This window comes from Elephas maximus, chromosome 10 (assembly GCF_024166365.1).
Source record: "Elephas maximus indicus isolate mEleMax1 chromosome 10, mEleMax1 primary haplotype, whole genome shotgun sequence".
NCBI classification, from domain to species: Eukaryota; Metazoa; Chordata; class Mammalia; order Proboscidea; family Elephantidae; genus Elephas; species Elephas maximus.
Window position 1 is genome coordinate 12811850 of NC_064828.1, and position 27752 is coordinate 12839601.

Sequence of the window (27752 nt, forward strand, 5' to 3'; positions counted from 1 at the left end):
AGATAAAATGAAAATGGGCTACTCCCAGCAGCTGGTCCAAGAGATACCAGTGTGGGTAGAGTAGGAGAGAAGAAACCTGTCAAGGAGCCCACAGGAGGACTGGAAGGAAACTCCACTATTTACAGATTCTTAAACTAACAAAAATATCTTCATCATCTCCTGTCAGAAAGAAAGATTCAAAGAGGATCCCAGCAGCAACAGTTTAATACAGGCATTTCCTGTGGTCAAGTGGTTAAGAGCAGCCTGTAGCCATGGGACAAGGTGAGCCAAACCAGCTCTCCACAGGGCTTACTGGGCTGCCAGTAGCCCCTTCATCATTCTGTGTTTTCATTAAAGGAAGGAGAGTGGTGGTTGAGTGACGGTGGTGTGGCTGTGGTATGGGAGTGGTAGCCAGTGTGCTGGTGTCCTGGTGGCGTAGCTATAGCATGGGGGTGTAGTGAGTGTGTGCAGATGGTGGTGGAGGTGATGGTGGCATGGCTATGGTGTGGGGGTGTAGTGACTGTGTGCTAGTGGTGGTGGAGGTGATGGTGTGGCTATGGTGTTGGGGTGGTAGTGAGTGGGTGCTAGTGGTGGTGGAGGTGATGATGGCATGGCTATGGTGTGGAGTGCTGTAAGTGGGTGCTGGTGGTGGTGGAAGTGATGGTGGTTGGCTACGGTGTGGGGATGGCAGTAAATGGATATAAGTGGTGTTGTGAACGTGTGACTATGTTGTGTGGGGTGATTAAGGGGGTTCTGGTGTTGGTGTGATGGTTGTGTGGCCATGGAGTGTTAATGGGTTAGTTGTTGGTGGTAAATGGTGCTTGCCATCGTGATGATGGTGGTGAGATGGTGATGGTCATTACATGGATTTGTATTCTTGCCCCAGGATCATCAAAAGACAGAGGTCATCAGAGTCAGACCACCCTTGAGAAAAATTAAGTATTATTGCCTTCCCCTTTTGTGTCCTGGGGGAAGGAAGTGGGTAGGCAGAGAGAAGATGAGGAGATTGTAGGGATGATGGGAAGCAGCTGTGGTTCTGTCGCTGAAGAAACTGTCTCCTGTCCTGGCCTGGTCAGCTAGTCTGGTGTGTGGAGGGCATTTGACCATGAGACCAAAACCTGAGAGAGAAAAAAGAACCCTGGGAAAATTCAGACAATCAACTCATTTATGTCTTGTAAAAATAACAGCAGACCCAAACAAATGAAAAATCAACTCAGTCAGAGGGACGTATTTGAAAATACCAGAAAATCAAGTCTAGTCCCAAACCAGAGAACACCTCAGGGCGTCAAATCCTTTCTAGGCAGAAAGGGCAGGGCGCCCCCACTAGCCACCAGATGGGATTCACTGAGTGTTAGCTCTGTGGTCATGGTGTGTTGGAGCTGGTTTGTGCCAGCTTGTACAGGCTTGCAAGAGCCAATTGGTAAATTTTCAGGAATCTTGCACACCAGTTCTTAAACATAGTCATTATTAAAATTTAAATTGTATAAATCTACAAGTAAATGAATTATATTAAAAACAAAGGTAATAAGTACTCTCTAGACTCGTTGCTTCCTAATTATTTTTACTACATTGTACCTTTATCTACGTTCTTGAAGTTATTTATGACTATCATATCTGCAAGGTGGAAAAACTATATAATGTTGTGCTATTGTGCATCTTTTCACAACTTTGCATTCAGTGACGTCACTCAGTAGTTTGAAACTGGCAGTAGTGGGAGTACTTAAAGCACAGAAACTGGCAAACACTACAAAGAAGGACTCCCTCTTCCCTCGTCCACCCACCCCCAAACTGGTGGTTAAGCATTTACCAGCACATCGTTGCTTGAAGGGTACTTTATGAGGCATTGTTGGGGTATTGTGAAAAGCAGAGAAGGGGAGGGCGGAGTACCACACACATCAGTGAAACATCTGAAGAGCATTCCTCTTAGAGTCTCTGTGTAAATGTGACTGTGCTCACTGGATTATGATACAAATGGGAGAAGACCCCGGGAAAGCAGGAGGGTGACATAGCCTCAATGCCAAATGGAAGAGAAGGAGAGGTAAGAGTCAGGGAATCTAACTAAAAGGAGCAGAGGCAGGCATGGAGCAAGAAAACTCAGACTCAGAGGACACAGAGGACTTAGGGGCCTCCTTGGGATTCTGTCAGCACAGATACAGGCCTGAGGTGTCAATGGTACATTTGAGAAATTCTTCTAAGGCTGTCTCAAGTTTCTTCAATGTCCATTCATTGATTGAGCAAGCATTTATTAGGCATCTGTGTTCTAGGCACTGCTGGGGCTGGGGATGCAGATATGATAACACTGTGAGACGAGGAACAGAAGGGTAAGCAGGTGTTTTAGTTATCTAGTGCTGCTGTGACAGAAATACCACAAGTGGATGGCTTTAACAAGCAGAAATTTATTGATTCACAGTTTAAGAGGCTAGAAGTCTGAATCCAAAGTGCCAGCTCCAGGGGAAGCCTTTCTCTCTCTATTGGGTCGGGGGAAATGTCCTTGTCATCAATCTTCCCCTTGGGCCTAGGAGTTTCTCAGCACAGGGACCCTGGGTCCAAAGGATGCTCTCTGCTCTGGGCTCTTCTTTCTTGGTGATAGGAGGTATCTCTCCTCTTTGCTGGCTTCTTTCTTTTATATCTCAAAAGAGATTGACTCAAGATAAAACCTAATCCTGTGGATTGTGTCCTGCCTCATTAACATAACTGCCTCTATTCCTGCCTCATTAACAATGTAGAGATTAGGATTTACAACACATAGGATAATTACATCAGATCACATAATGGAGGACAACCACACAATACTGGTAATCATGGCCTAGCCGAGTTGACGCATACATTGGGGAGACATAATTCAATCCATGAGAGCAGGTGATTGTTTTAAAGTGGGATAAGTGCTGAAAAGAGTGGAGCAGAGTACCGTGGGAAATCAGAGGACAAGCTCTGCCTGGAGCGGTCAGTGAAGGCTTCACAGGTGCGTGCCTTTGGATCTTGGAAGATGAGTACGCGCTTGCCAGGCAGAGAAGAGGCAAGGGAAAGCTTCCAGAGAACCAAAGTCCAAATGAACTCTCAATATTGGCGCTTGCTGTGACATTAGGTTATTACAGGGATTCAGTTGCACCGAGGCTCAAAGTACACCCCTTCTAGGACATGACTGGCCACCATTCCACAGTCAGGTCCAACATGATCAGTCCACACAAGCAGGGCTCATCCTGGGCCCTAGCACAAGTTTTGTGCCAGGCAGAGGGAACCATCTCTTGGTTTCTGAGTACTGCTGTACTTTAATTTACAAATATGAGCCTATTTTCTCTATGGCGACATCCTGACTAACCAGCTGGTGGAGAAGCAGGGGTGCAAAGGCACAAGGAGCACCCGCTGGCCCCAGAACCAGACATGCAGGGAGGTCCCTTCCCTTCTATTCATGCGATCACATTCCTTCATGTTCAGCATTGTCAGTTCCTTCTCCTAATTTTATATCATTGGCACTCTCTATCATCTCCATCATTAATTAAAGCAAAAGTGGAGCAGGTGGGCTGTTTTCCTTCTTTCTTCATCCCTACCCTCTACTCTTGCGTTCTAAGCCAGAAAGTTTGGGAACTGAAGGAAACTCAAAGTAGGAGTATCCTGAATTTGCCAAGACAAGTTTTGGAGCTTAAAGAACTTCAGGTCAGACTCTGTTCCACGCCTGCAAGCAAAAACTATGGCTTTTCCCTCCAACGGTTGAGCAAGAGCAAGAGCTGCAGGTTCCCTTTCAGACCACGGAGGCCCCCAATGGCCTTCTGATTCAAAGGAATGAAAAGCAAGCAAATCCTTTGCTGCAAGAAGAACTGAACTTGGTGTGTGTGTGTGTGTGTATCTTGTGCCTCACCTTGGGCTTGCTGAACATATCTTTTTACTTACCTACTCCTTGTTTGTTTGTTTTTTCTACCTCTTTAAAATAAGAATTGACTGATAGGCTGTCATAATACCCTGTGAGTCTCTCCTTTTAGAGTTTTTTCTGGGCTGCACTGTGCTGTAGGCTTGATGAGCCTACAAATGTGTCGGATCCACTCTCTGGTCCTCACTCTTCTTATCTGCTAAGCAGGAGGATTGGATTCAGTGATTTCAAAACCAGCTCTAAAAATTCCCTGATTGTATTCTAAGGAAAAAATGAGTAAGAGTGAGCAAGATTTTGGATTTTATTCATTGCTTTTGGACTGGGACGAGAAAAGGAGGTCAATGATGAAAGCAAGCATTGTGTTCTTACTAACAACAACAACAACAACAATAACAGCAGTGCCATTTGATGGGATTTAACCATACCCGTCTGTCAGTTTGTCGTACTGTGGGGGCTTGCATGTAGCTGTGATGCTGGAAGCTATGCCACTGGTATTCAAATAGCAGCAGGGTCACTCATGGCAGACAGGTTTCAGCTGAGCTTCCATACTAAGACAGACTAGGAAGAAGGACCCGGCAGTCTGCTTCTGAAAATAATTAGCCAGTGAAAACCTTATGAATAGCAGCAGAACATCGTCTAATGTAGTGCCAGAAGATGAGCCTTTCAGGTTGGAAGGGACTCAAAATACACAATGGCTGCAACAACGGGCTCAAGCATAACAAGTGTGAGGATAGTGCAGGACCTGGCAGTGTTTAGTTCTGTTGCACATGGGGTCGCTATGAGTCAAAACCGACTCAACAGCACCTGACAACAACAATAACGTGTCTGGGCAACATTTCATTCTGTTATATATAAGGTCTCCATGAGTCAGAGCCAACTCACCAACAACTAACAACAACTATGCCTGGCACTATGCTAAGGGTATTATATACATTACCTCATTTAATCCTCATAACAGCCCTCCAAGGAGAGATAATTTTCTAAGAAAGAGAAAATTGAAGGTCAGAGTGGTTAAGTTATTTGACTGAGGTTGCATAACTCATAAATACTTGAGTCAAGGATTTGAACTCTGGTATCTGATTCCAAAGACTCTGCTCTTACTTGCATCGCCACATTTACCTAGATTCCATGATTTCTTTCTTCTCCATGACAGCCCTGGATATCGAGAGCTGGGACTTCCACATAGCAAGAAACAATGAGGAGCACCACACTGAGGCCATCAGCTCCCGGCACCTAATCGTAAGGAGAGGGCAGCCCTTCACCATCACACTGCACTCCCATGCTCCAGTCCGTGAATTTCTGCCTGCCCTCAAGAAGGTGGCCCTCATTGCACAAACTGGTAAGTGGGACTGGCCTAGGCTCCTTCGACAGCAACATTGGGGGTTCTCACACTAGCATCCTCTCAGGGAACCAAAGGGCAAATGGCCCACAATGCACCTGGGCCCTAGAGCAGCCTGGCTGGGCTGTTATGAGGATGCTATAAGAAAAGGTGTATGATAAGTATTACTTCTTATGATTCACTACTACTCATCTGTCAGTTTGTCCTACAGTGGTGGCTTGCATGTTGCTGTGATGCTGGAAGCTATACCACTCATATTTCAAATACCAGCAGGGTCACCCAGGGTAGACAGTTTCAGCAGAGCTTCCAGGCTAAGACAAACTAGAAAGAAGAACCTGGTGATCTACTTCCGAAAAAATTACCAGTGAAAGCCTTATGAATATCAGCAGAACTTTGTCTGGTATAGTGCCGGAAGATGAGCCCCTCAGGTTGGAAGGCACTCAAAATGTGAGTGAGAAAGATCTGCCTCCTCAAAGTACAGCTGATCTTAAAGACGTGGATGGAGTAAAGCTTTCAAGACTTTCATTTGCTAATGTGGCACACCTCAAAATGAGAAAAGCTGCAAACATCCATCAATAATGGGAACATGGAATGCAAGCAGTGTGAATCTAGGAAAATTGGGAGTCGTCAAAAATGAAATGGAACACATAAAGATTAATATCCTAGGCATTAGTGAGCTGAAATGTACTGGTATTGGTCATTTTGAATCAGACAATCCTATGGTCTACTATGCCAGGTATGACAAATTGAAGAGAAATGGTGTCGCATTCATCGTCAAAAAGAATAATTCAAGATCTATCCTGAAGTACAATACTGTTAGTGATAGAATAATATCCATATGACTACAAGGAAGATCAGTTAATACAACTGTTATTCAAATTTACGCACCAACCACTAATGCCAAAGACGAAGAAATTGAAGATTTTTACCAACTTCTGCAATCTGAAATTGATCAAACATGCCATCAAGATACATTGATAATTACTGGTGATTGAAATGCGAAAGTGAAAAACAAAGAAGGGTCAGTCTTTGGAGACTTATTGCCTTGGTGATAGGAATGACTCCAGAGATGCCATGATAGAATTTTGCAGTACCAAAGACCTATTCATTCCAAATATCTTTTTTCAACAACATAATCATATACGTGAACTTTGCGGGATACCATACACAGGAATCAAATCGACTACATCTGGGGAAAGAAAGGACAGAGAAGCTCGATATCATCAGTCAGAACAAGGCAAGGGACCAACTGTGGAACAGACCCTCAATTGCTTATATACAAATTCAAGTTGAAGCTGAAGAAAATTAAAACAAGTCCACAAGAGCCAAAGTACAACCTTGGGTATATCTCTCCTGAATTTAGAGACCATCTCAAGAGTAGATTTGATGCATTGAACACTAATGAAGAAAGAAGTCCAAGCTGCACTGAAGACATTTGCAAAAAACAAGGCTCCAGGAATTGACAGGATACCAGTTGAGATGTTTCAACAAAAGGATGCAACGCTGAAAGAGCTCACTTGTCTATGCCAAGAATTTGGAAGACAGCTACCTGGTCAATGGCTGGAAGAGATCCATATTTGTGCCCATTCTAAAGAAAGGTGATCCAATGATCCAACAGAGTGTGGAAATTATCAAACAATATCATGAATATCACATGCAAGTAAGATTTTGCTGAAGTTAATAAAAGAGCAGTTCCAGCAGTACTTTAGCAGGGAACTGCCAGAAATTCAAGCTGGATTCAGAAAAGGACATGGAATGTGGAATATCACTGCTGATGTCAGATGGATTTTGGCTGAAAGCAGAGAATACCAGAAGGATGTTTACCTGTGTTTTAATGACTATGAAAAGGCATTTAACTGTGTGGAAAATTATGGATAACATTGCAAAGAATGGGAATTCTGGAATTCCAGAACATTTAATTGGCTCATGAGGAATCTGTCACATAGACAAAGAGGCAGTCATTTGAACAGAACAAGGAGATACTGCATGGTTTAAAACCAGGAAAAGTGTGTGTCAAAGTTGTATCCTTTCACCGTACTTATTCAATCTGTATGCTGAGCAAATAATCTGAGAAGCTGGACTATATGAAGAAGAATGTGGCATCAGGATTGAAGGAAGGCTCATTAACAACCTGTGATATGGAGATAACACGACCTTGAAAGTGAAGAGAACTTGAAGCACTTACTGACGAAAATCAAAGATTACAGCCTTCAGTATGGATTACACCTCAACATAAAGAAAAGAAAAATCTTCACAACTGGACCAATAAGCAACATCATGATAAACGGAAAGATTGAAGTTGCCAAGGATTATATTTTACTTGGATTCACAATCAATGCCCATGAAAGCAGCAGTCAAAAAATGAAACGATGTATTCACTGGACGTCTGCTATAAAAGACCTAGTTAAAGTGTTAAACAGCAAAGATGTCACTTTGAGGACTAACGTGACCCAACTCAAGCCATGGTATTTTTAGTCACCTCATATGTATGTGAAAGCTGAACAATGAATAAGGAAGACCAAAGAAGAATTGATACCTTTGAATTACGGTGTTGGTGAAGAATATTGAATATACCATGGACTGCCAAACCAAAAACCAAACCAAACCCATTGCCACTGAGTCGATTCTAACTCATAGTGACCCCATAGGAAGGACAGAGTCAAACTGTTCCATAGGGTTCCCAAGGAGCACCTGGTGGATTCAAACTGCCAACCTTTGGTTAGCAGCGGTAGCTCTTAACCATTACACCACCAGGGTTTCCCATGGACTGCCAGAAGAACAAACAAATCTGTCTTGGAAGAAGTACAGCCAGAATACTCTTTAAAAGCCAGAAGGCGAGACTTTGTCTCACCTACTTTGAAGATGTTATCAGGAGAAACTAGTCCCTGGAGAAGGGCATCATGCTTGGTAAAGAGGGTCATCGAAAAAGAGGAAAATCCCCAATGAGATGGACTGACACAGTGGCTACAACAATGGGTTCAAACACAGCAATGATTGTGAGGATGACACAGGATCGGGGAGTATTTCATTCAGTTGTACAAAGAGTCATTGTGAGTCAGAACTGACTCTACAGCACCTAATAATGATAACATTATGACTCAGAAGTTGCTTAACAGCATTATCACAAATGGGTCCTGTCATAGATTGAATTATGTCCCCCCAAAAATGTATGGATCAATTTAGCTGAGCCATGATTCCCCATATTGTGTGGTTGTCCTCTATTTTGTGATTGTAATTTTATGTTAGAGAGAAGTAGGGTGGAATTGTAATTTTATATTAAAGAGGATTAGGGTGGGATTGCAACACCCTTACCAGGTCACATCCCTGATCCAATGTAAAGAGATAAAAGGAAGGAAAACAAGCAGAGAGTAGAGACATCATACCACTAAGAAAGCAGCACTGGGAGCAGAGCACATCCTTTGGACCCTGGGGTCCTTGTGCCTGAGAAGCTCCTTGACCAAGGAAAGACTGATGACAAGGACCTTCCTCCAGAGCTGACAGAGAAAGCCTTCTCCTGGAGCTGACACCCTGAATTTGGACTTGTAGCCTACTAGACAGAGAATAAATTTCTCTTTGTTAAAGCCATCAGTTTGTGGTATTCCCATTGTAGCAGCACTAGATGACAAAGGCAGAATTTGGTACCAAGAGTGGGGTGCTGCACTAACAGATACCTAAAACGTGGATGTGGTTTTGAAACTGTGAACAACAGAGAAACAGCATCGGTAGAGAACCAGCAGCAGTGGAACCAGGAGACCAGTGCAAGATGTCACTAGACCTGACCCACAGAGTGAAAGAGCTGAGTGCCTTTGAGTAGGAGGCTTCCTGGAGGAATGAGGTACCTCCGGATACTTATCAGTGGAGCTACTGAACTTTGGAATGCTTGCCCCAACAGGGCAGATGTGGGTGTGAGGCCCAAGGAGCCAAGAGGCCAAGCAACCAGGAAGCAGAAGCTAAAGCGACAAGGAACCCAAGAAAGTGAGCTGACTCAGTCTCAAAAGGCATGGCCATGACCTCAGGGGTTTCGAAGGGTGGAGGCATGGCCTCTGGTGTTCCTAAGGGTGGAGCTGCCACTCAGATGGACCAGGAGAATGGTGTGCCTAAAGCCAAGGGAGCAGAGTGGCCATCCCAGTGTGCCTGGAAGGCGGAGCTGAAGGCCAGGGCTGAGTGGCCTCCACTCAGAACCTGGAGAGTATGGCCAATACCTAGAGTCTGCAGGGCAGGGCCATTGTGTAAATTGTCTCAGAGAACAGAGGATTATTTTCAAAGCCTTGAGGGCTAATGTGATGTGTTCTGCTAACTTGTTTGGTGCCTGTTATGCTTTCTTTCCCTCCAGTTTCTCCCATTTGTAATGGAAATATCTTGTGCCTGTTCTGCCATTGTACCTTTGGAAGCAGATAACTTGTATTCTAGATTTCACAGATGAAGAGGAATTTTTGGATTTTGGACTTGGAGTTGACTTTTGCTGTGATATGATGGGGTGAATGTGTCTTACATGTAGCAGGACATAAATTTTGGGGGGCCAAAGGGTGGAATGCTATGGACTGAATTATGTCCCCCCAAAAATGTATGTATCAATTGGGCTGTGCTGTGATTCCCCCATACTGTGTGGTTGTTCTCTATTTTGTGATTGTAATTTTATGTTAGAGAGAATTAGGGTAGAATTGTAATTTTATGTCAAAGAGGATTAGGGTGGGATTGTAACACCCCACCAGGTCACATCCCTGATCCAATGTAAAGGGAGTTTCCCCAGGGTGTGGCCTGCACCACCTTTCCTCTCTCAAGAGATAAAAGGAAAGGGAAGCAAGCAGAAAGTGGGGACATCATACCACCAAGAAAGCAGCACTGGGAGCAGAGCGTGTCCTTTGGGCCCGAGGTCCCTGTGCCTGAGGAGCCACTCGACCAAAGGAAGACAGACGACAAGGACCTTCCTCCAGAGTTGACAGAGAAAGCCTTCTCTTAGTGCTGACGCCATAAGTTTGGACTTGTAGCCTACCAGACAGTGAGAGAATAAATTTCTCTTTGTTAAAGCCATCCACTTGTGGTATTTCTGTTATAGCAGCACCAGATGACTAAGACAGGTCCCTTTTCATCACAACCATATCAACTTTCTAGAAAGCCTGAATGGGATCTAACCCCAGTTGATTATAACATTTAATTGCTACAATTTATTGAATCCATACTACATGTAAGATTTTCGGCCAGGTACTTTACATGCAATATCTCAATTAATCCTCACACTAGCCCTATGAAGCTGGTACTATTATTTTGCCCATTTCCTAGATTATGAACCTTTTATAGATATAGGTCCATGGGTGCTGAGGACTTGTGCTGTCACCCACCACCCTTTATGCCTCCAGAGGTATATTCCTGGATGCTCATTCTATCCAAAACCAATTTCCCTCTCCTCCATCTTTGTAACACCCTGACCTTGGTACTCTGAGTTGTGGCCAAGAGGCCAAGTGACACATTTGTCACTGCGTGTCTGCAGGGGAGAAGCCATCCACAGCCGACAAGACCCAAGCCACCTTCTCTATCTCCAGCCAAGGGAACCGAAAGTGGTGGAGTGCGAATGTGGAGGAGAGAGATGACCAGTCATGCAACATCTCTGTTACGACGCCTGCAGATGCCATCATTGGCCACTACTCACTCCTGCTGCAGCTCCCATGCTGGAGGCAACAGCCCCTGGGCCAGTTTACACTGCTCTTTAACCCCTGGTGTCGAGGTGAGTTTGGGCCTGGGCCAGCTTGAGCTGCACAGGGGATGTAAAGCTCCAGAGCTAAAGTGTAGCTCTGGAGGGGAGCAGCTGCCCCAGGCCCTGGGGAAGCTCCCTCTAGGGCACTCAGTTACTGCCACTGCCTTCCCCCTGGATGGATGGGCTCTCGTCGCAGGGTCTTATCTTGTCACTCCTGGCAGAAGCAACCTGGGACTTCCCACTGAAAGCAAAAGCTCATCTCAACTCTGAACCCTGGTGCTGGCTCAGGCTGTTTTAGACACAGAAATAGAGACTCACTGAGATCGCCCTTGGAAAGGGGATTTACTGTAAGAGTACAGGGGTGAGAACTGGAACACTCTTTAGAAATGAAGGCAGCCTGAGGGATGGACTTCTCTGTCTCTCTCTCTGGGCTTCCATCGTCTCTCTACAGGGTGGATCCAGGCTTTGTGAGGTCTGAAGTTTATGTCATTTTGCAGGACCCACTTTAAGAAACTAATATAAAATTTTCAATTGCTAGGATTCCTCCCAGCAGTTCAGTGGTAGAATTCTCGCCTTCCGTAAGGGAAAACCCACCCATTGACGTCGAGGCTATTCTGACCCATAGTGACCCTATAGAACAGAGTAGAACTGCCCCATAGGGTTTCTTTATGTAAGCCGACTGCCACATTTTTCTCCCATGGAGTAGCTGGTGGGTTCAAAGCCCCAACTTTTTTATAGCAATCGAGTGCTTAACCAGTATGCCACCAGGGTTCCTTCCATAATTCCTGGCCATTGCACCTCATGCACGGCCACCGCCCATCTGTCAGTGGAAGCTTGCATACCGCCACGATGCTGGACAGGTTTCAGCGGAGCTTCCAAACTAAGATGGACTGGAAAAAAAGGCTGAAAATCAGCCAGTCAACACCCTATGGGTCACAACGATCCAATCCACAGCCAACTGTGAGGGTGGCGCAGGACTGGGCAGCATTTCATTCCATTGTGCACGGAATCACTATGAGTTGGGGTCAACTCAACATCAGCTAACAATGTCCATTCAGGTGCCTCTGGCTCCAAGTGGATAAATGTGAATTCAGCGTCCCTTCAACTGCAGGGAGGTCGCGTGACAGAAAGACCCTCAAGCCATTTGCCTCCAAAGCTGAGGCTTTCATGTACCTGCCTGGCTGACTCAGTCCACTCTCCAGCCAGAGCAAAGACACGAGCAATGACAGTTCTAAGACAGTGCTTGGTTCAGGAGGAAGCCACAGCGGTGACTCCAGTGCCAGGCATCCTGCCTTTGGGCTCAGCTTACATGGACCTGCCTGGAGAGGCATCTCTGTGTGAGGGGGTGTGTGGAGGCATCTGCCTGGGCAGGGCTGGGTTGTTGACTCCGCTCATTTACGACAGAATTAAGAGATTTTCAGAGATTATCTGGCATCTCAGTCCCATCTTAGCATACTTGGAGATGGGGCTCTCCCAGATTCAAAAGGAAAATGTACATAATACAATGAAAATCAGGGCCCCATTCATAAGCTTGGAACTTTATAACGGGGCTGCACCCTGGCACGAGGAGGAGGGGGCTGTGACCTGTGCACTAATATCGTGCTTCCCAGAGCCCTGCAGGTCCTGGGGCCCATGTCACACCTGGGGTCTGAAGTGATTTCCAAAGAAGGGATGCTGAGAGGACTTCATGGAAAGGACTCAGGATGGAGGGCAGGGGTAGGGGGCTCCTTGGGCACATGGTTCTGTGCGTTTAGGCTCGAGATTTTTCAGGCTTCCTCATTTCTAATATCCCAAACTTCTGTTGCCCTGGGGTACCTGGGAGCTCCTAGGGAGGTGCAGCCAGCAGATACACTGGGTGGTTTGGGAATCCTTTTTCTCTTTCTAGACCCCAGGAGGAAACCCTGGTAGCGTAGTGGTTAAGTGCTACAGCTGCTAACAAAGACGTTGGCAGTTTGACCCCACCAGGCACTCCTTGGAAACTCTATCGGGCAGTTCTACTCTGTCCTATAGGGTCGCTATGAGTCGGAATCGACTCGATGGCAGTGGGTTTTTTTTGGTTTAGTGGCCAGGAGCCAGGCTAAATCTTCCTCACCCCACCCACTCACCTGGTGCAGTTCCCTCCCCCCAACTGCTCCCTGCTTCCCAGAGTGGGGGATGTCCTTCTTAAAAGCCTCCATCTTCCTCAGGACCCCAAGCTTAGCCCTTGGATGAGAAAAGCAGGTGAGGATAGACAGTGGGAGGCCTGGATCCACTTGGACACACCCAGGTAGAAACACAGCACTCAGGCTTCCACTTTGCCCAGCTCCAGCACTCCCTCTACCCCTGTCTTGCCAAGTGCCCCTCTTCCCTTCTGCCCACTCTGCCAACCTACGTTTGATTGTTTTTTCTGGAAAATTCTTTTGGGTCACAAGTGGAATTTGTGGGAAAGTCATAATAGGCCCACTGGGAAGCTCCCTGGCTGTTGCTATGCTCTCTCTGGCTGCAAATGCCTTGGGATCTACTAGGTTTGTGAGGTTGGCTTTTTCCTGTCTGCCTGGCAGACCATGAGGGCCACACCTTGGTTGACCCAGGAAGTCTGACCAGTTTGCTGGCTTTCTACCAGCAAAGAGGTGGGGTCCCAATGGTCCCACAACAAGGAGTTCTGCCTCATTGTCCATCAGGCCCAAAATCAAAGGGAAGGCTTGCAGCCAAACCTGACCTGCTGGGCAGGGAGGGCAGAGGCCTGGATATGGAGGGCAGACCTAGCACCCCATAGGTCCTTATCCCTCCCCGCTTCTCACTAGAGGATGCTGTGTTCTTGGAGAATGAGGCTCAACGCAAGGAGTACTTGTTGAATCAGGATGGCCTCATCTACCTGGGCGCGGCTAACTACATCCAGACAGAACCCTGGGACTTTGGCCAGGTACTGGGGGTCTTCAGGTTGGGGATGGGGCAGGGATTATCCTATAACCTTCAGTGTTCAGGCCAGAGCTGGCAGGTCCACAAACCCCTGGTCTCAAGGCCATTTCTTTAGCCAAGTTCAGCCTTGTGGTGCCTCTCTTTCCTCAGGCCACCATCAGACCAGCCTCGATGGCTGCCAGAGTTAGCTTCCTAAAAACTGAGGCAAATCAAACCTCTGTTAGATCCTCATAGTCTACAGGATGAAAACTAATCCCCTAGCTTGTCACACAAGGTCCTTTATAATCAGGCCACTGTGTTCCTTCCCTCAAGAGCTACCCTATGCTCAAGTGCCTCTCCAGCCCCTAAACACACAGGCCGAATGTTCCCTCTGCCTGGAAAAGTTTTCCCTCCTTTGTTCCCTGGAAAACGCTGCCGTGTTGTCTGTCGTGTTGGTATTGCTGCTATTAGATCCGTTGCCACTTTGTTATAATCTCGGTGGTCTGAGATTAGTCTGTTTTAGTCATCTAGTGCTGCTGATAAAAGAAACACCACGGTGGGTGGCTTTAAAAAATGGAAATTTATTTTCTTAGAGTTCAGGAGGCTAGAAGTCCAAATTCAGGGGACCAGCTCTAGGGGAAGGGTCCACTTCTGTCCACTCTGGAGGAAGGTCCTTGTCTCTTTCAGCTTCTCTTCCTTGGTTTCTTGGGGGTCTCCATGTGCTTCCTTGCTTCTGTGTTTCATCTGCTCTTTTGGTATCTCAAAAGTGATTGGCTTAAAACACACCCTACACTGATATGGCCTCATTAACATAGCAAAGAAAACCCCATTCCCAAACGGGATTATATCACAAGTATAGGGGCTAAGATTTACAACATGTGTTTTGGGGGGACACAATTTAATCCATAGCAGTGTCTATCTCGACTGCTAAACTGAGCGCTTCTATGATCAGGAGCTGCCTTTGCGTCCCCCCACACCTGGCTCAGTGTCAGCAGGAGCAGCAGGGGCTCAATAACGTGGAGCAATAGAAAGGAAAGGAAAAGACGGAGCCCTGGTCCTCAAGAGCTCACACTTAACTGGGAGAGTCAAATAACGTTAACCATGGGGCAGCAGGAGGGAGGGAAAAGCCAGAGCTCTGGGTAGGGACCAGGAGGAAAGGGAGGAAGGGGTGGAGCCTAGGGGCGGGGCGAGATGACAGGGCTGCCTTGTGGGGTGAGTCCCTGACCTGGAGACCCTTGATCACGGCCCTGTGTGGTCCTTACAGTTCCAGGGGGATGTACTCGACCTCAGCCTGCGCTTGCTGGGCGTGGACAAACAGAGAAATTTGTGGAGCAGCCCCAGCCATGTGGCTCGGGTATTGGGCGTCTTGGTGAGTGAGAGGTGGGGGAGGCCAAGTGGGGAGGAAATGAGATAAGAGCCTTCCCACAGATCTGCTTTACTGCAATGGCCCCGGAAATCTTCAACTGACAAAAGGACCCCTTCTCCCAAGGTGTGAGAGATAGTTACTAGAGTAGGATCTGAGTGAGGAGGGGAGGACAGGTAAGGGCACCCACCAACAAGAAAATCCGTTGCTGCTGAGTCATTCTGACTCATGACCATCCCATTCGTGCAGAGCAGAATGGCTCCACAGGGTTTTCAAGGCTGTGACGTTTTGGAAGCAGATCACCAAGACTTTCTTCTGAGGTGGGTTTGAACTGTAGTCAGTAGTTGAGGGCTTAACTGCCAGTGCCCCTCAGGGTCTCCTTTTTTATAGCACTCACAGGGGCAGAAAAGCAAAAGGAGGTGTCATCCCTCAGGGCTGGATGGAAGACAAAAGCCAAGGGCTAAATTTGGCCTTGATTTCCTCAAAGGACTCGACTTTCCCCCAGCCCCCTCCTCCCAGCCCCAGTCTGGGAGTCCATTTTACCCAGTGTTTGCTGCCAAGGTGGTCGAAGGGACATTTGCATTTCTAAATTATTCCCTAGAATATACAGACCATGAAAGTAGCTTCGCGCTCTCCCTCAAAGCCCTTTCACAGGAGTAACGCGCTCCCCATTGCCGCTGGAAGAGAGACTCTGGACTCCCCTCTGAAGAGGTGGTGAGGGACAAGGCCAGCCTGTGAGGCGGGGGAAGCGGGGCCTAGGTAGGCCTTGAGGACCCTGGGGCAAATAATCTCCAAGGAGCCAGGGCTGAGGAAGTTAAGAACCCATGAGACCAGCTCCTATCAGGGGAAGGAGGGACGCACTCATGCTCCTCTTTGTGTCTTAAGCTTTCTTGGCTGAGTTGTGGCCAAACTCCTGCTTCAGGAGGACTTGTTAAAAAGGAGAGTTCCTGGACTCCACCCTCCAGTGGGTTTAGGGTGGAGCCCAGAGATATGCAGGTTTTACAGGTACCAGGTGGTTCTGACAAAGGTGGTCTCGAAGGTGGTCTGTGCACTATGCCTGGAGAACAGCCAGGAAGCTGCCCTGCCCACCGAACTCACACTAACATCCACGCATTTCCCCAAACAGCTGCATGATCTCAAGAAGAAGCATGTCCTGCCCACCCCGCAGACCGAGGAAGTGGCCTTCCATACCAAGCGCCGGGGCAGCGTGCCCATCCTCCGTCAATGGCTCACAGGCCAAGGGCGACCTGTGTATGAGGGTCAGGCCTGGGTGCTGGCTGCCGTGGCTTGCACAGGTACAGAGCAGGTCTGCCTGCCACACCCACAGGTCCACAGGTCCTTGCCTGCTGTCCAGAGTGTCTGCCCTGTCTCAGGTTGCCCCTTGATCCCCCATGGGGGAGAAACAGCTCCCCCAAAAGCAAGCACAGCCTTTACTCCGCAAACCTTCCCCACCTTCATCACAGCCCTAACTGGTTCAGATGCGCCATCTGGCCAAGAACCAGCTACTTGTCCCAGGTGGCTCCTCCCGACAAGCTTCTGCTCCTTTTCCCCTTAGCAAAGCTGGGCCCATCTGGCAAATGCTGCTCCCAAGTTCCCTTTTTCCCTAAAACTTTCTGTCACTTGCCCCAACAGAGCAAGCCCCGCAGTGCAGTGTTATATATCCTGTAGCCCTCTCCCTGCTGTATACTCTGTGTTGCTGTATCGCCTGTTCCTACCTTATTTATCAGCATTTATATGTCCTATTCTTGGGGGAGCAAACCCTGGTGGCGTAGTGGTTAAATGCTACAGCTGCTAACCAAAGGGTCGGCAGTTCGAATCCACCAGGCGCTACTTGGAAACTCTATGGGGCAGTTCTACTCTGTCCCATGGGGTCACTATGAGTCGGAATCGACTCGATGGCACTGGGTTTGGTTTGGTTTGGTTTTATTCTTGGGGGCTCTTGGAGGTCTTGGGCTCTCACTTTCTGGTACCTGTGTCCCTCCTCCCTCCACAATGTCACCTGGCATTTAAGATAGGGTCTGCCCAGGGGAGGCTGTGAAGACCCTAGGGTTAACACCGCCCCCACCCCAGGTTCTTTGGCACCCTCTGACACTCTGCCTGTCTCCTGTGTAGTGCTGCGCTGCTTGGGAATCCCTGCCCGTGTCATCACCATGTTCTCCTCAGCCCAGGGCACCGACAGGAAGCTGTCAGTACATGAGTGCTACAACGAGGAGGGGTTTCAGATTGCAGAAGGCCAGAAGGGCAGCATCTGGTGAGACGCTCAAAGGGGTGGGGTCCCAGACCAGGAAGGGCTCCAAACTCATATGGTGTGACCCCACAGGAACCCCCATACCCCAGTTGGCACTAAGATTAGGCCTCCAAGACTCTTAGAGGCAGGACGCTGAGGGCCAGTTGTCCTGAGAGTTTTGTGCCATTCCACATGGCACCCTCCCATCCCCATGGCAACACCAGCTCGGCCAGGCTGCATTTCTAGAGCCTCTTCCGGTCTCCTTTTTCTCCCACTTCAGTTTTCCGTTTGCTTCCTTCAGGATCTTCCAGACTCTCACAGAGTGCTGGGTGGCCAAGCCTGATTTGTCCCAGCCTGATTTGTTCCGAAGTTATGGCGGATGGCAGATTCTGCACCCGGGTCCTCCTGAAAGAGACGGAGGTAAAGCCTGGGGGTGAGACCAGGATGGGAGGCTGTGCCACGTGTACGAGGTGGCTGGGACCTTATAAAACCATGCCGGCCATGATACGATAGCATCTGGAAATGGTGACACTGAATGATGGGTCATCAGACCAAACCCAGAGTGTCAGCAGAGCTGGAAATCTCACTTAGCTCACTCGGCTTGGGGTACCTGTGTCCTTTCTGCTCTTCAGAAGAGCCAAGAGTTGAAGGAGTCCCTTGGAAAGGAAATAGGAGCAGTGGGTGCTACAAAGGTCATCTCCATCTTCTAAAACAGGAGAAGCAGAATGAATGGTAGTGGACCTCAGAAAGCTGACCTGATGCCAGCAGGCTGTAGAGAGAATAGGCCCAGCTTAGGTTAACAGGGCAGGGAGCTGAGTCTCAGTGAAGGACACAGGGTCATAAGATGCTGGTGAATGTGCTGAGTTTGGGGTTTTTAAAATTTTTTAAGGGTGGGGCTTCTGGGGACTGTGGGTAAAGGGGGTATCAGGAATGGCTGAGGCCCAGAGATGGAATCTCTGGAGGCATAAAAGCATGGCTCGTCCTCACCCAGGAACAGAACTGGCACAGAGCCTGGCACCTAGTAAGTGCTCAAGAAAGGTGACCTGTTCCTTTCATATAGTTTCTGGGTGGTACAAGTGGTTAATGCGCTCTGCTGCTAACCAAAAGTTTGGAGGTTCAAATCCACCCAGAGGTGCCTTGGAAGAAAGGCCTGGCAATCTGCTTCTGAAAGAATCAGCCATTGAAAACCGCATGGAGCACAGTTCTACTCTGACACATATGGGGTCACCGTGAGTTGGAACTGACTCAGTGGCTACTTCTGTCATATCAATAGCCAAGCTGGCTTGGGAACTTCTGTGCAGTGGTTCCTCTGAGGTTCTACCTGTCCAATTTCTGAGAGGCCTTATGCCGCAGGCCATGACCCAAAAGAATTATTACTAAATAGTTATGAATTTCACCTCTGTGATGCCCTTTCAGAAACCCAGCCTAATACCTACCTTTGACCTTGATCCCAGGGGATGGAAAATAGCGTATAGGATGGGGTCTGAGGTTATGCAGCTCTGACCCCTGCAGAGTTGTGAGTGTGGCTACTCTTGCCCATCAACCTTTCTCCCCCTCAGTCCTGGAGGCCTGTGACCTGGTCCCAGTCAGAGCAGTCAAGGAGGGGAAATTGAGTCTGACCCCTGCAGTAGAGGAGCTTTTTGCTGCAGTAAATGCCAAGTGTGTGGTCTGGAAGTGTTGTGATGATGGGACACGGAAGAAGACCCACTCCAACACCAAGTATGTTGGCGATAACATCAGCACCAAGGGTGTGGGCAGTGACCGCTGTGAGGACATCACTCAGAACTACAAGTATCCTGAAGGTACTGGGCAGGGAAGGGTGTTAGGCTTCCTAGGACCTGAAACAGCAGAAGAAGGAAGGGATAGGCCAGACAGATGTGGGCTGGAGAGCCCCAGGCCTTTCCCTATCCTATAAATCAGGGTCTCTCAGCCTTGACACTATTGACATTTTGGGCCAGATAATTTTTGTTGTGGGACCTAAGCTGTGCATTGTAGAATGTTTAATAGCATCCTCAGCCTTTATCCACTAGATGCCAGCACCCCTCCCCGAAGTTGTCACAAACTGCACCCAATTGAAAACTGCTGCTATAAAACAATGTACTATATAGAGCCTGGCTCAGTGGTAGAATTCTTGCCTTCTGTGCATGACCGGGGTTGACTGATCTCCAGCCAGTGCACCTTATGGACGGCCACCACCCATCTGTCGGTGGAAGCTTGCATGTTGCTGTGGTGCTGACCAATGCAAACCGTATGGATTGCAATGGTCCAATCCTCAACTGATCATGGAATGGCACAGGACTGGGCAGGATTTTGTTCCACTGTGCACGGGGGCACCATGAATTGGGGGCTGACTGACAGCAACTAACTGTAACAACAATACCAAGCCCAGCTGCCAGAAGACTTGTAATGTTCTCCCTCTCCCCACTCCTCTAATGCTCCCTGACCTGTTCCTCTAAATCGGTTAATGGCACCACAATCCAACCATTTGTCCAAACAAGAAGACTTAAACTAACCTGGAGTCTTCCTCCTTTACTGCCCCACATTACTCTCACATACGTCTCCTCATCACTTTCCCCACTGCCTAGATTTAATCCAGAGCTCATCAGCTCTTGTCTTCATGGTGCAATAACCTCCTAACCAGTCCACCTGCCTTCAGTCTCTCCATCATTGTTCTCTTTCCAATTTCTAGAATTTGCAGAGTGAGCTTCCTAAGACACAAATGTAATTATGTTACTCACTGCCCCAGAATATTTCATGGCCCCCATCACCCATAGAATAAAGTCCAAACTCCTTCACATAGGAAAATTCAATTCCCTGCAAAACCACCCTTGGACATGGTATTGACTTGCCCAAAAGCTTGCTTACTCATTGTCCAAGGGGCAGATTCATTAGCACTCTAAGAACCTGGTGCTCGGCTGGCTTGGAAGAAACACACTGTATCTGGTGGAGATGCCTAACACAGACCTTTTTGCTAAATACAGCCTTAGAGATTTGCAAAGCCCTTGTGACTTTGGCATGTGAGCAGATGTGGGTAAATGAATTTTAATCCTGGGCTTTTAAGGAGCCCTGGTGGTGCAGTAGTTAAGAGCTCAGCTGCTAACCAAAAGGTTCGCAGTTCAAATCTACCACCTGCTCCTTGGAAACCCTATAGGGCAGAGTTGCTATGAGTTGGAATCAACTCACTGGCAACGGGGTTGGTTTTTTTTTTTTTTTTTTGGTATACCTGTTGGAGCCAAAAAGGCAGCAGTTTGAATCCACCAGCCACTCCTTGAAAATCCTATGGGGCCATTCTACTCTGTCCTATAGGGTCACTTTAAGTCGGAATCAACCCGACAGCAACGGGCTTAACGCGTATATCTGCTAGGGAAGGAGCCCTGGTGGTGTAGCGTTAAGCACTTGGCTGCTAACCAAAAGGTTGGTGGTTCAAACTCACCCAGCAGCTCCGCAGGAGAAAAGACCTGGCGATCTGCTCCTGTAAATATTACAGCCAAGAAAACCCTATAGGGCAGTTCTACTCTGTCATATGGAGTCCCTATGAGTTGGAATAAACTCAACAGCACCCAGCAACAACATATCTGCTAGGTAAGAGGCTGTTTTTCTTCCATTTCTCAGGATCTCTTCAACAAAAAGAGGTGCTGAAGACAGCCAAGAAGGAGAGAACCAAGAAGAGGAAAGCTGAGAAGGAGAGAGCCAAGAAGGAGAAAGCCCAGAAGAAGGGAGCCAAGAAGGAGAGAACCCAGAAGAAAGCCGAGACGGAGACAGTAGAGGAGGAGAGTGCACCGAAGGAGAAAGCTGAGAAGGAGAGAGCCCAGAAGGAGAAAATGGAACATGAGACTGTAGATCCTTTGTACCTGTTTTTGGAAGCACCCAGGTCCCTGCCCCTGAGAGGGGATGCCCAGTTCTCCGTGACCCTGTTTAACCCCAGCAACCAGGAGAAGGAAGTGCAGCTCACGATCGGGGTCCAGGCAGTATCCTACCAGGGTGTCCTTATTGACAAGCTCTGGAGGAAGAAGCTGCCCCTCACACTCAGTGCCAACCTGGGTAAGATTTCTTGCTCCACCAGACACCCCCCCCCACACACACACCCAACACACACGGCATCCCCTGCAAGTCTCCTATGATGGCTCAATTCCGTGACATGTGCCTGTCTGCTTTCTTTAATTATATTTATTGAGCTTGACACAGAGAGAGGAAACACAGTTCAGATGGGAGTCAGAGAAGTAAACAGACCACGATGATGGTGTAAGAAGTGTTTGGTGAGGTAAACAGAGCGCAGTGTTAGGGGAACACCCGACCCAGGCTGGAGCAGACTCCTCCCCAATAAGTCAGACCTGAATTGGGTCCTGAAGGATGAGTGGGTGAGTGACAGAAATGTGAGTCGCGGGCATTCCAGGCATTAAGAACAATATGTGTAAAGGTTTCCCCCTACTCCCTGACTTTCTTATTTAATCGGTCTGGAATGAGGTACAGGCACTGGTTTGTTTGTTTGACCCCTAGGTTATTCTAGGGTTGCGATTCCCCGGGCTACAGCAGTTGTTCCAAACTTCACTGCTCATGCGAATTACCTGGGGAAGTGCCACACCCTGCTGCAGCCCAGACCAATTAAATCAGAAATTGTGGTGGGGCAAAAGCATCAGTTTTGAAAACTCCTCAGGTAATCCCAACCCCCATGCATCTGTCAGTGTGTTGTAGGTACTATGGGGACTTGAGTGTTACTGTGATGCTGACAGCTATGCCACCGGTATTCAAATACCAGCAGGGTCACCCATGGTAGACAGGTTTCAGCTGAGCTTCCAGACTAAGACAGACTAGGAAGAAGGACTTGGCGTTCTACTTCTGAAAAGTTAGCAGCTGAGCACTTTAACCACTAACCACTGTGCCACCAGGGCTCCTTACTGGGTAGATGGAGGGTCCTTTTTTTTTTTTTTTTTTCCTTTCCTTTTAAGATGTCAGAGAGCTGAATCTGCTTACATGCTGAGGGAAAGAATCAGCAGACAGGGAAAGACTGAAGACTCAGGAGAGACGGGTTGTGATTGATGGTACTATCCCTAAGGAAACGAAAGGCAACTAGAATAATTATAGAATATTTACTGAACTATTTGCCAAATAAAAACCAAAATGGTTTTAAGCGCTTTATATACATTATCAAATTAATCTTCATTATGAGACTGGAACCATTCTTACTCCCATTTTACAGATGAGAGTCCGAGACCCAGAGAGGTTAAATAATTTGCCCAAGGTTACACAGATAGTGGTGGGGTCAGGATGGGGCAGAGATTTAAGAAAAGGATCCAGCTTGGGCAGGGAGGGTATCTCATCCCTGGGAGTGAAGGGATGACAGCAGGGGTAGAAGTCAACAGCTGAAGGTTGGGAACAGGAACACGAGCTTAAGAGGATTAGGACTTAATGGCTTCCCTTTTTTTCTGCAAGAGGCAAAGAGAAGGGGCAGAGACTGGGAAGGAACAACTAAGTAGCCATATATTCAGAACTACTGTGTGACATGTTTGAGATAAGCTCTTCATCTGTAGTATCTCGTTGAACACAAGCCATTCCATGAGGTAGGGATTATCATTAGAGAAAGAAACTGAGGTCAAAAGAGGTTAACTCATTGTAGCTCACACAGGCCTTTCCTCAACCCCCCTGAGGTGGCCCACCAAGAGTGCTGGAGATGGTAGTGATGGTAGAAGATGGGACATTGAGTGATTTCAACATTTGAAATTGCAGTAGAGAGCAAGGCATCTTTCTGCCTTCAACGAGACCCTAACTGCTGGTGTTGTGTATGTAACTATTGGTTGTTTCTGGGACACATGCTCGCCCCTTCACAGACTCTGCCTGTCATGTGTTTCAGTTGAGAAAATAACCTCCAGCCTGTCCTTCTCCAATTTTGAGCGAAACCCACCTGAGAACAGCTTCCTCAGACTGACTGCCATGGCAACATACCCCAAGTCCAGCATCAGCTGCTTTGCTCAGGAAGACATCGCCATTTGCAGACCACACCTGTCCATTGAGGTAAGCACGGTCCTTCCTGAATTGCTCTCGTTGACTTCCATTCAGATCCCTATTTTAGAAGGAATCCAAGCCCCTCTGGGGACAAGCTTCAGAGCAGATGACCATGGTGCAGAATTACCACAAATCTAGGTTTGAAGGCTCCTCCTCTTGAAAGAGAGGGCTTCTTATGTATACTATTAAGGTCTATATTTTCCAGCCTCTTTAGCTGGTTAAGGTTTCTAAAATCAGGGCCTTCCCAGTTGCTGCCTCCATACTCATAGGGATAATAATAGCCGACGCTTATTTAGTACTTCCTACACATTCCAAAGTACTTTCACGCCCTTTATTTGTACTAAAAAAAAAAAAAAAAAAGTGAGGTGGAACTGTTACTATTATTCAGATGAGAAACTGAGTCCTAGAGAGTGACATGCCCAAGAGCATAAAAGTAGAAAGCTCTAGAGGCTTATGGCCCCTGATCCAGCCCTCTTTCCACATGTCTACCCCGGCTAAAATGAAGAAGACATGGTCCCTGCCCTCAAGAAAGTTTGGTAAGGGAGACACAACGTTTGGTTTTCTATGTTAAGTGCTTTAATAGAGGTACAGAGTCGCTATGGGTTCACTGAAGGGAGATTAATTCCAGCTCATGGGTTTAGAGAAGACTTCATGGAGGAGGTGACATTTATGTTGGGCCTTGAAATATAGGTAAGCTTTCAGTGCAGAGATGGGGGAAGACCACTGCAGGCAGAAAAAGAAAGGTGAGAAAAGAGGCCCAAAAGAAGGGACCCTGGAAGTGTGCTGGGAATGGGAAAGTACCCAACACGGCTGGGATGTCGTTTGGTCAAAGGAAGAACAGGTGAGGCTGCTGAGGTGGGTTGGAGGCAGACTGTGAAGAATCCTGGATGCCAAGTGAAGGAGGTGGAAGACAATGGGAAATGCTCCAAGGTTTCTGAGCAGAAGAGAGGTACCATCAGAGGTGGTCAGTGATGGGTCAAGGTGAGAGAAAATGCAGGAAGATCAGGTAAAGGGGTAAACAAGTGATAAAGAAGTCTGGAGTTTGAGTCAGAACGGTGGCTCCAGATTTTGCCTCTTCTCACAGATGCCGAAGACAGCAGAGCAATATCAACCTCTTACGGCCTCCGTCAGCATTCCTAACTCCCTAGATGCTCCAATGAGGGACTGCGTGATCTCCGTCTTTGGAAGGGGGCTCATTTACAGAGAAAGGGCCTATAGGTAAGTGACCGTAAACGTCTCGTCCTGCTGAAACATCTCAACTTGTCGGAAAAGCAGGGACCCAGGATTAATGACCAAAACGGCCTCTCTCATTCTCGGGCCACCATGACTACAAGGGTACAGGGGTGAGGGAGGCTGTGTGGTCCCGCCACCCTGGTCATGCAGAGAGGGCCTGGGTACTAGAGAATATCACAGGGAGGGTCAGCTGCCTCTTGGGTGACCGGATAGCTGCATTCTACTGGTGACCACCACGATAGAATTTTATTTAATTATTCTTTATTCCCACTCCCACCGCCACCCTCCATATCCTTCTGTTGGTATATATGTCCTTTTGCTGGTATGTGTTCTTATAAAACATGTACTGTTACTTCATGAGCCTGTATTTTTAACTTACAGAAATGATGTTGTTATATCTAATTCTTTTTCTTATTTTTCACTTGGAACTATGTTTTTAAGGTTCAACCACATGTCTGATCCATTGCTTCTGCTACATAACACTCCATCATGTACACCTACTGCTTACCAGTCCACTTCCATAGTGATGGCACTCAGATTGCCTCCAGCTTCTGACACCACAAATAATGCTGCAATGAACATTCACATTGGAGAGGGATATACATACCCAAAAAGGAGCCTGGGTGGCAGAAAGTTTGCAGTCAACTACTTGTCTGAAGGTTGACAGTTTGAAACCATCCACTGGCTCTACAGAAGAAAGGCCTAGCAAACTGCTTCCGTAAAGATTACAAGAAAACCCTATGGAGCAGTTCTCCTCGCACACACATGGGGTCACCATGAGCCAGAACCGACTTGACAGCAATGGGTTTACATGTACAAGGAGTGGAACTACTGGGTCATAGATAGGACCTGTCAGATTGGTTTGCAGAACGATACAGGAGCCTACACTCCCTTCAGAAATACATGAGGGTTTTTATATTCTTATTTCTTCTCCACTCTGGACAATACTCACTTTTCTGTTTTTTTTCCGAACTGATAGAAATAATCTCATTATTGTTTTAATCTGCCACTCTTCATATATTTATTAGCCTTTTTAGTTTCATCTTCTAGTTTGTTCATACCTTTTGCCCACTTTTCTTTTGATGTTCCTGCCTTTTTTTTTGTTGATTTGTAGGAGTTCCTGGTATATTCTAGGCATTACTCCCTTGTAGTTTTAAATGTCGCAAATATCTTCTTTCATTATGTCTCCTCTCATTCTGTCCACTGCATCCTTCGTTGAATACATGATATACGGCTTAAAGTTCAAGATGCCTATTTTTGCTGTCCCTGAGGTCCCTAACAGGTTGTTGGGTTATTAAGCCACTGCCTCCGCCTCATGAAACGCAATGACTCACTCTTGCCAGCTGTGAGGAGGGATTGCTACATTCAGAGTCTGGTGGTCTCCCAGATTAATTGTGGGGCAAAGGCCTCAAAGGTACCTGCACCATTCCCTCAGCCACCAAAAGATCCAGAGTTGCTGACAGGACCCTAAACACCATCTGCTGACATACTGACATCTTCTCAGTATGCTCACTGCACCCACTTCACTTAGCAGTAAGTAAGGCTTCCAAAACTACAGCTTTTCCAAACAGTCCCCAGTACTAAGAAGTGAACCGGAATGAAGTCACAGGTAATAAAAGAAACAGCAGATACAGGCCGGAAGCACTTGGAGTATGTTTTTCTTCTCAACCATCTAACTGCTCAGCGTGGGGAGGCTCTGGTCTCCTACTCCCTTATAACCACCTGTTTTCACAGCAAGGTACCTAGATGTTTATTCCTGCAGAGTCTGCCTCTGCTTCCAGCAAGGAGAGCTCAGAGTCACTGGGACCAGCAGATCAATGGGCCTGGGACAGAGCTAGCACCTGCTTTTCCTGTATTTCAGATTTAACCCGGTGCAGCCCGGACGCACCTTGCGCGCCCAGTTCCAGTTCACGCCAACGCATGTGGGGCTCTGGAGGCTCACTGTGGAAATGGACTGTGACATGTTCCAGAACCTAACCAACTACAAAAATGTTACTGTGGTAGCCCCTAAACTTCCAGCTTAAAAATCCAGCAGCTCTTACGACCACTCTTCCCGACCACCCCCTTGAAGCTACAATCTCAAAGCCAAATGTGCTAGGAAGGGGAGCTTTGCACATCAGACAAATGAATCTCAGTATTAGGATAAGGACAAGAGTGAGCAAAGCAGAACTAGATTCCCACTCACTTCTGTCACCCCAGCTTAGGGCAGCCATGAAGACCAGCTGTCTTAGAATAGAAACTGCTGGGCTTGAGTGATAAGGGAAAAAAAAAAAAAAGAAGGAAGCTTTGAAAAAGAACTCAGAGAAGTACATTCAGATTTGGGGGTTCAGAGTTCTTCACAACTGTTTTGCTGCTCACTACCACAATAACCGACAGATAAGGGAATGATTCTAACATTTAAATCATTCTTGTATCTCTGATGAAATGGAATAATATTAGCTAAAAACTGGATTTTTAGGTAATACTAAGATTAAACTGATTGTTGCTATTATCCTTAAAGACCCAAAGATGACTTAACACAGTTATAAAACAGACATTAAGGCCCGAGAGCAGAATGGTCTTCTAGATTCAGCCACAGATAAGTCTTTACTCAAGTCCTACGTCCATTAAATATCTCATAATTAAAGTCTGAAGGACAACCAATTTGGTCCAGTTAGAGAAATATAAAAATTAGTAAGTATATAGAAAATAGGGCCTGTAAGGAAAAATAAAAGAACTGGGTTCCTTGTGCAGAAATTATGGTTCTTTTTCGCTTTGGCACTCTAATAGTTTGATCTTAGGATAGTTCCTTCTCTTTATGACACTTGTTAAAAGTATAGAATTTTAAAAAACTAAGGTAAAACTCATTTGGCTTAAGGAATTTCAACCCACGTACACACTAATTTTGTCAAAAGAACAACTGTGGTTGCTGATTATACCTACCAAGACCGTGGGGACATCAGAAAGGCACATGTGGAGAATCACACCTACCGAAGGAAGAGGAATGGCATTAGAGGCGTAGAGTCCTGTAGGACAACTCAGGTCACCAGAATACTCATTACAGGTGTGCCCTGCTGTCTACTATGTGACCTTCAGACTGATGCAAAAATAGAACTAAGTGGTGATGATTTTGTAAACAGATTAACTAAAAAGACTCTTAAAATTATATAAGCTCTCTATCTCATATATTAAATTTTT

At 47.0% G+C, this 27752-nt stretch overlaps 1 protein-coding gene across 3 annotated transcripts; it reads left to right on the top strand.

The window, feature by feature from the left end:
- The first annotated feature begins 98 nt into the window (after positions 1-98).
- EPB42 (erythrocyte membrane protein band 4.2) lies at positions 99-27190 on the top strand. 3 transcript variants are annotated; one of them, XM_049898157.1, is made up of 13 exons: positions 99-261; positions 4998-5183; positions 10672-10905; positions 13659-13777; positions 15017-15121; positions 16242-16410; positions 17228-17366; positions 17644-17762; positions 18902-19144; positions 20955-21383; positions 23191-23351; positions 24427-24560; positions 26437-27190. In XM_049898157.1, the coding sequence occupies exons 1-13, from the start codon at positions 252-254 to the stop codon at positions 26597-26599; spliced, it is 2211 nt and encodes a 736-aa protein (XP_049754114.1). In that variant the 5' UTR covers positions 99-251; the 3' UTR covers positions 26600-27190. The 3 variants fall into 3 exon arrangements, with proteins under 3 accessions (XP_049754114.1, XP_049754116.1, XP_049754115.1); XM_049898159.1 differs by lacking the exon at positions 18902-19144; XM_049898158.1 differs by lacking the exon at positions 15017-15121.
- Positions 27191-27752: the final 562 nt, after the last annotated feature.

Bases quoted from the DNA above. Each gene is read 5' to 3' on its own strand.
- EPB42 (XM_049898157.1), top strand. The intron at 5,184-10,671 runs GTAAGTGGGACT...GCGTGTCTGCAG, and splicing joins GGCCCTCATTGCACAAACTG to GGGAGAAGCCATCCACAGCC. The intron at 16,411-17,227 runs GTACAGAGCAGG...TCTCCTGTGTAG, and splicing joins GGCTGCCGTGGCTTGCACAG to TGCTGCGCTGCTTGGGAATC.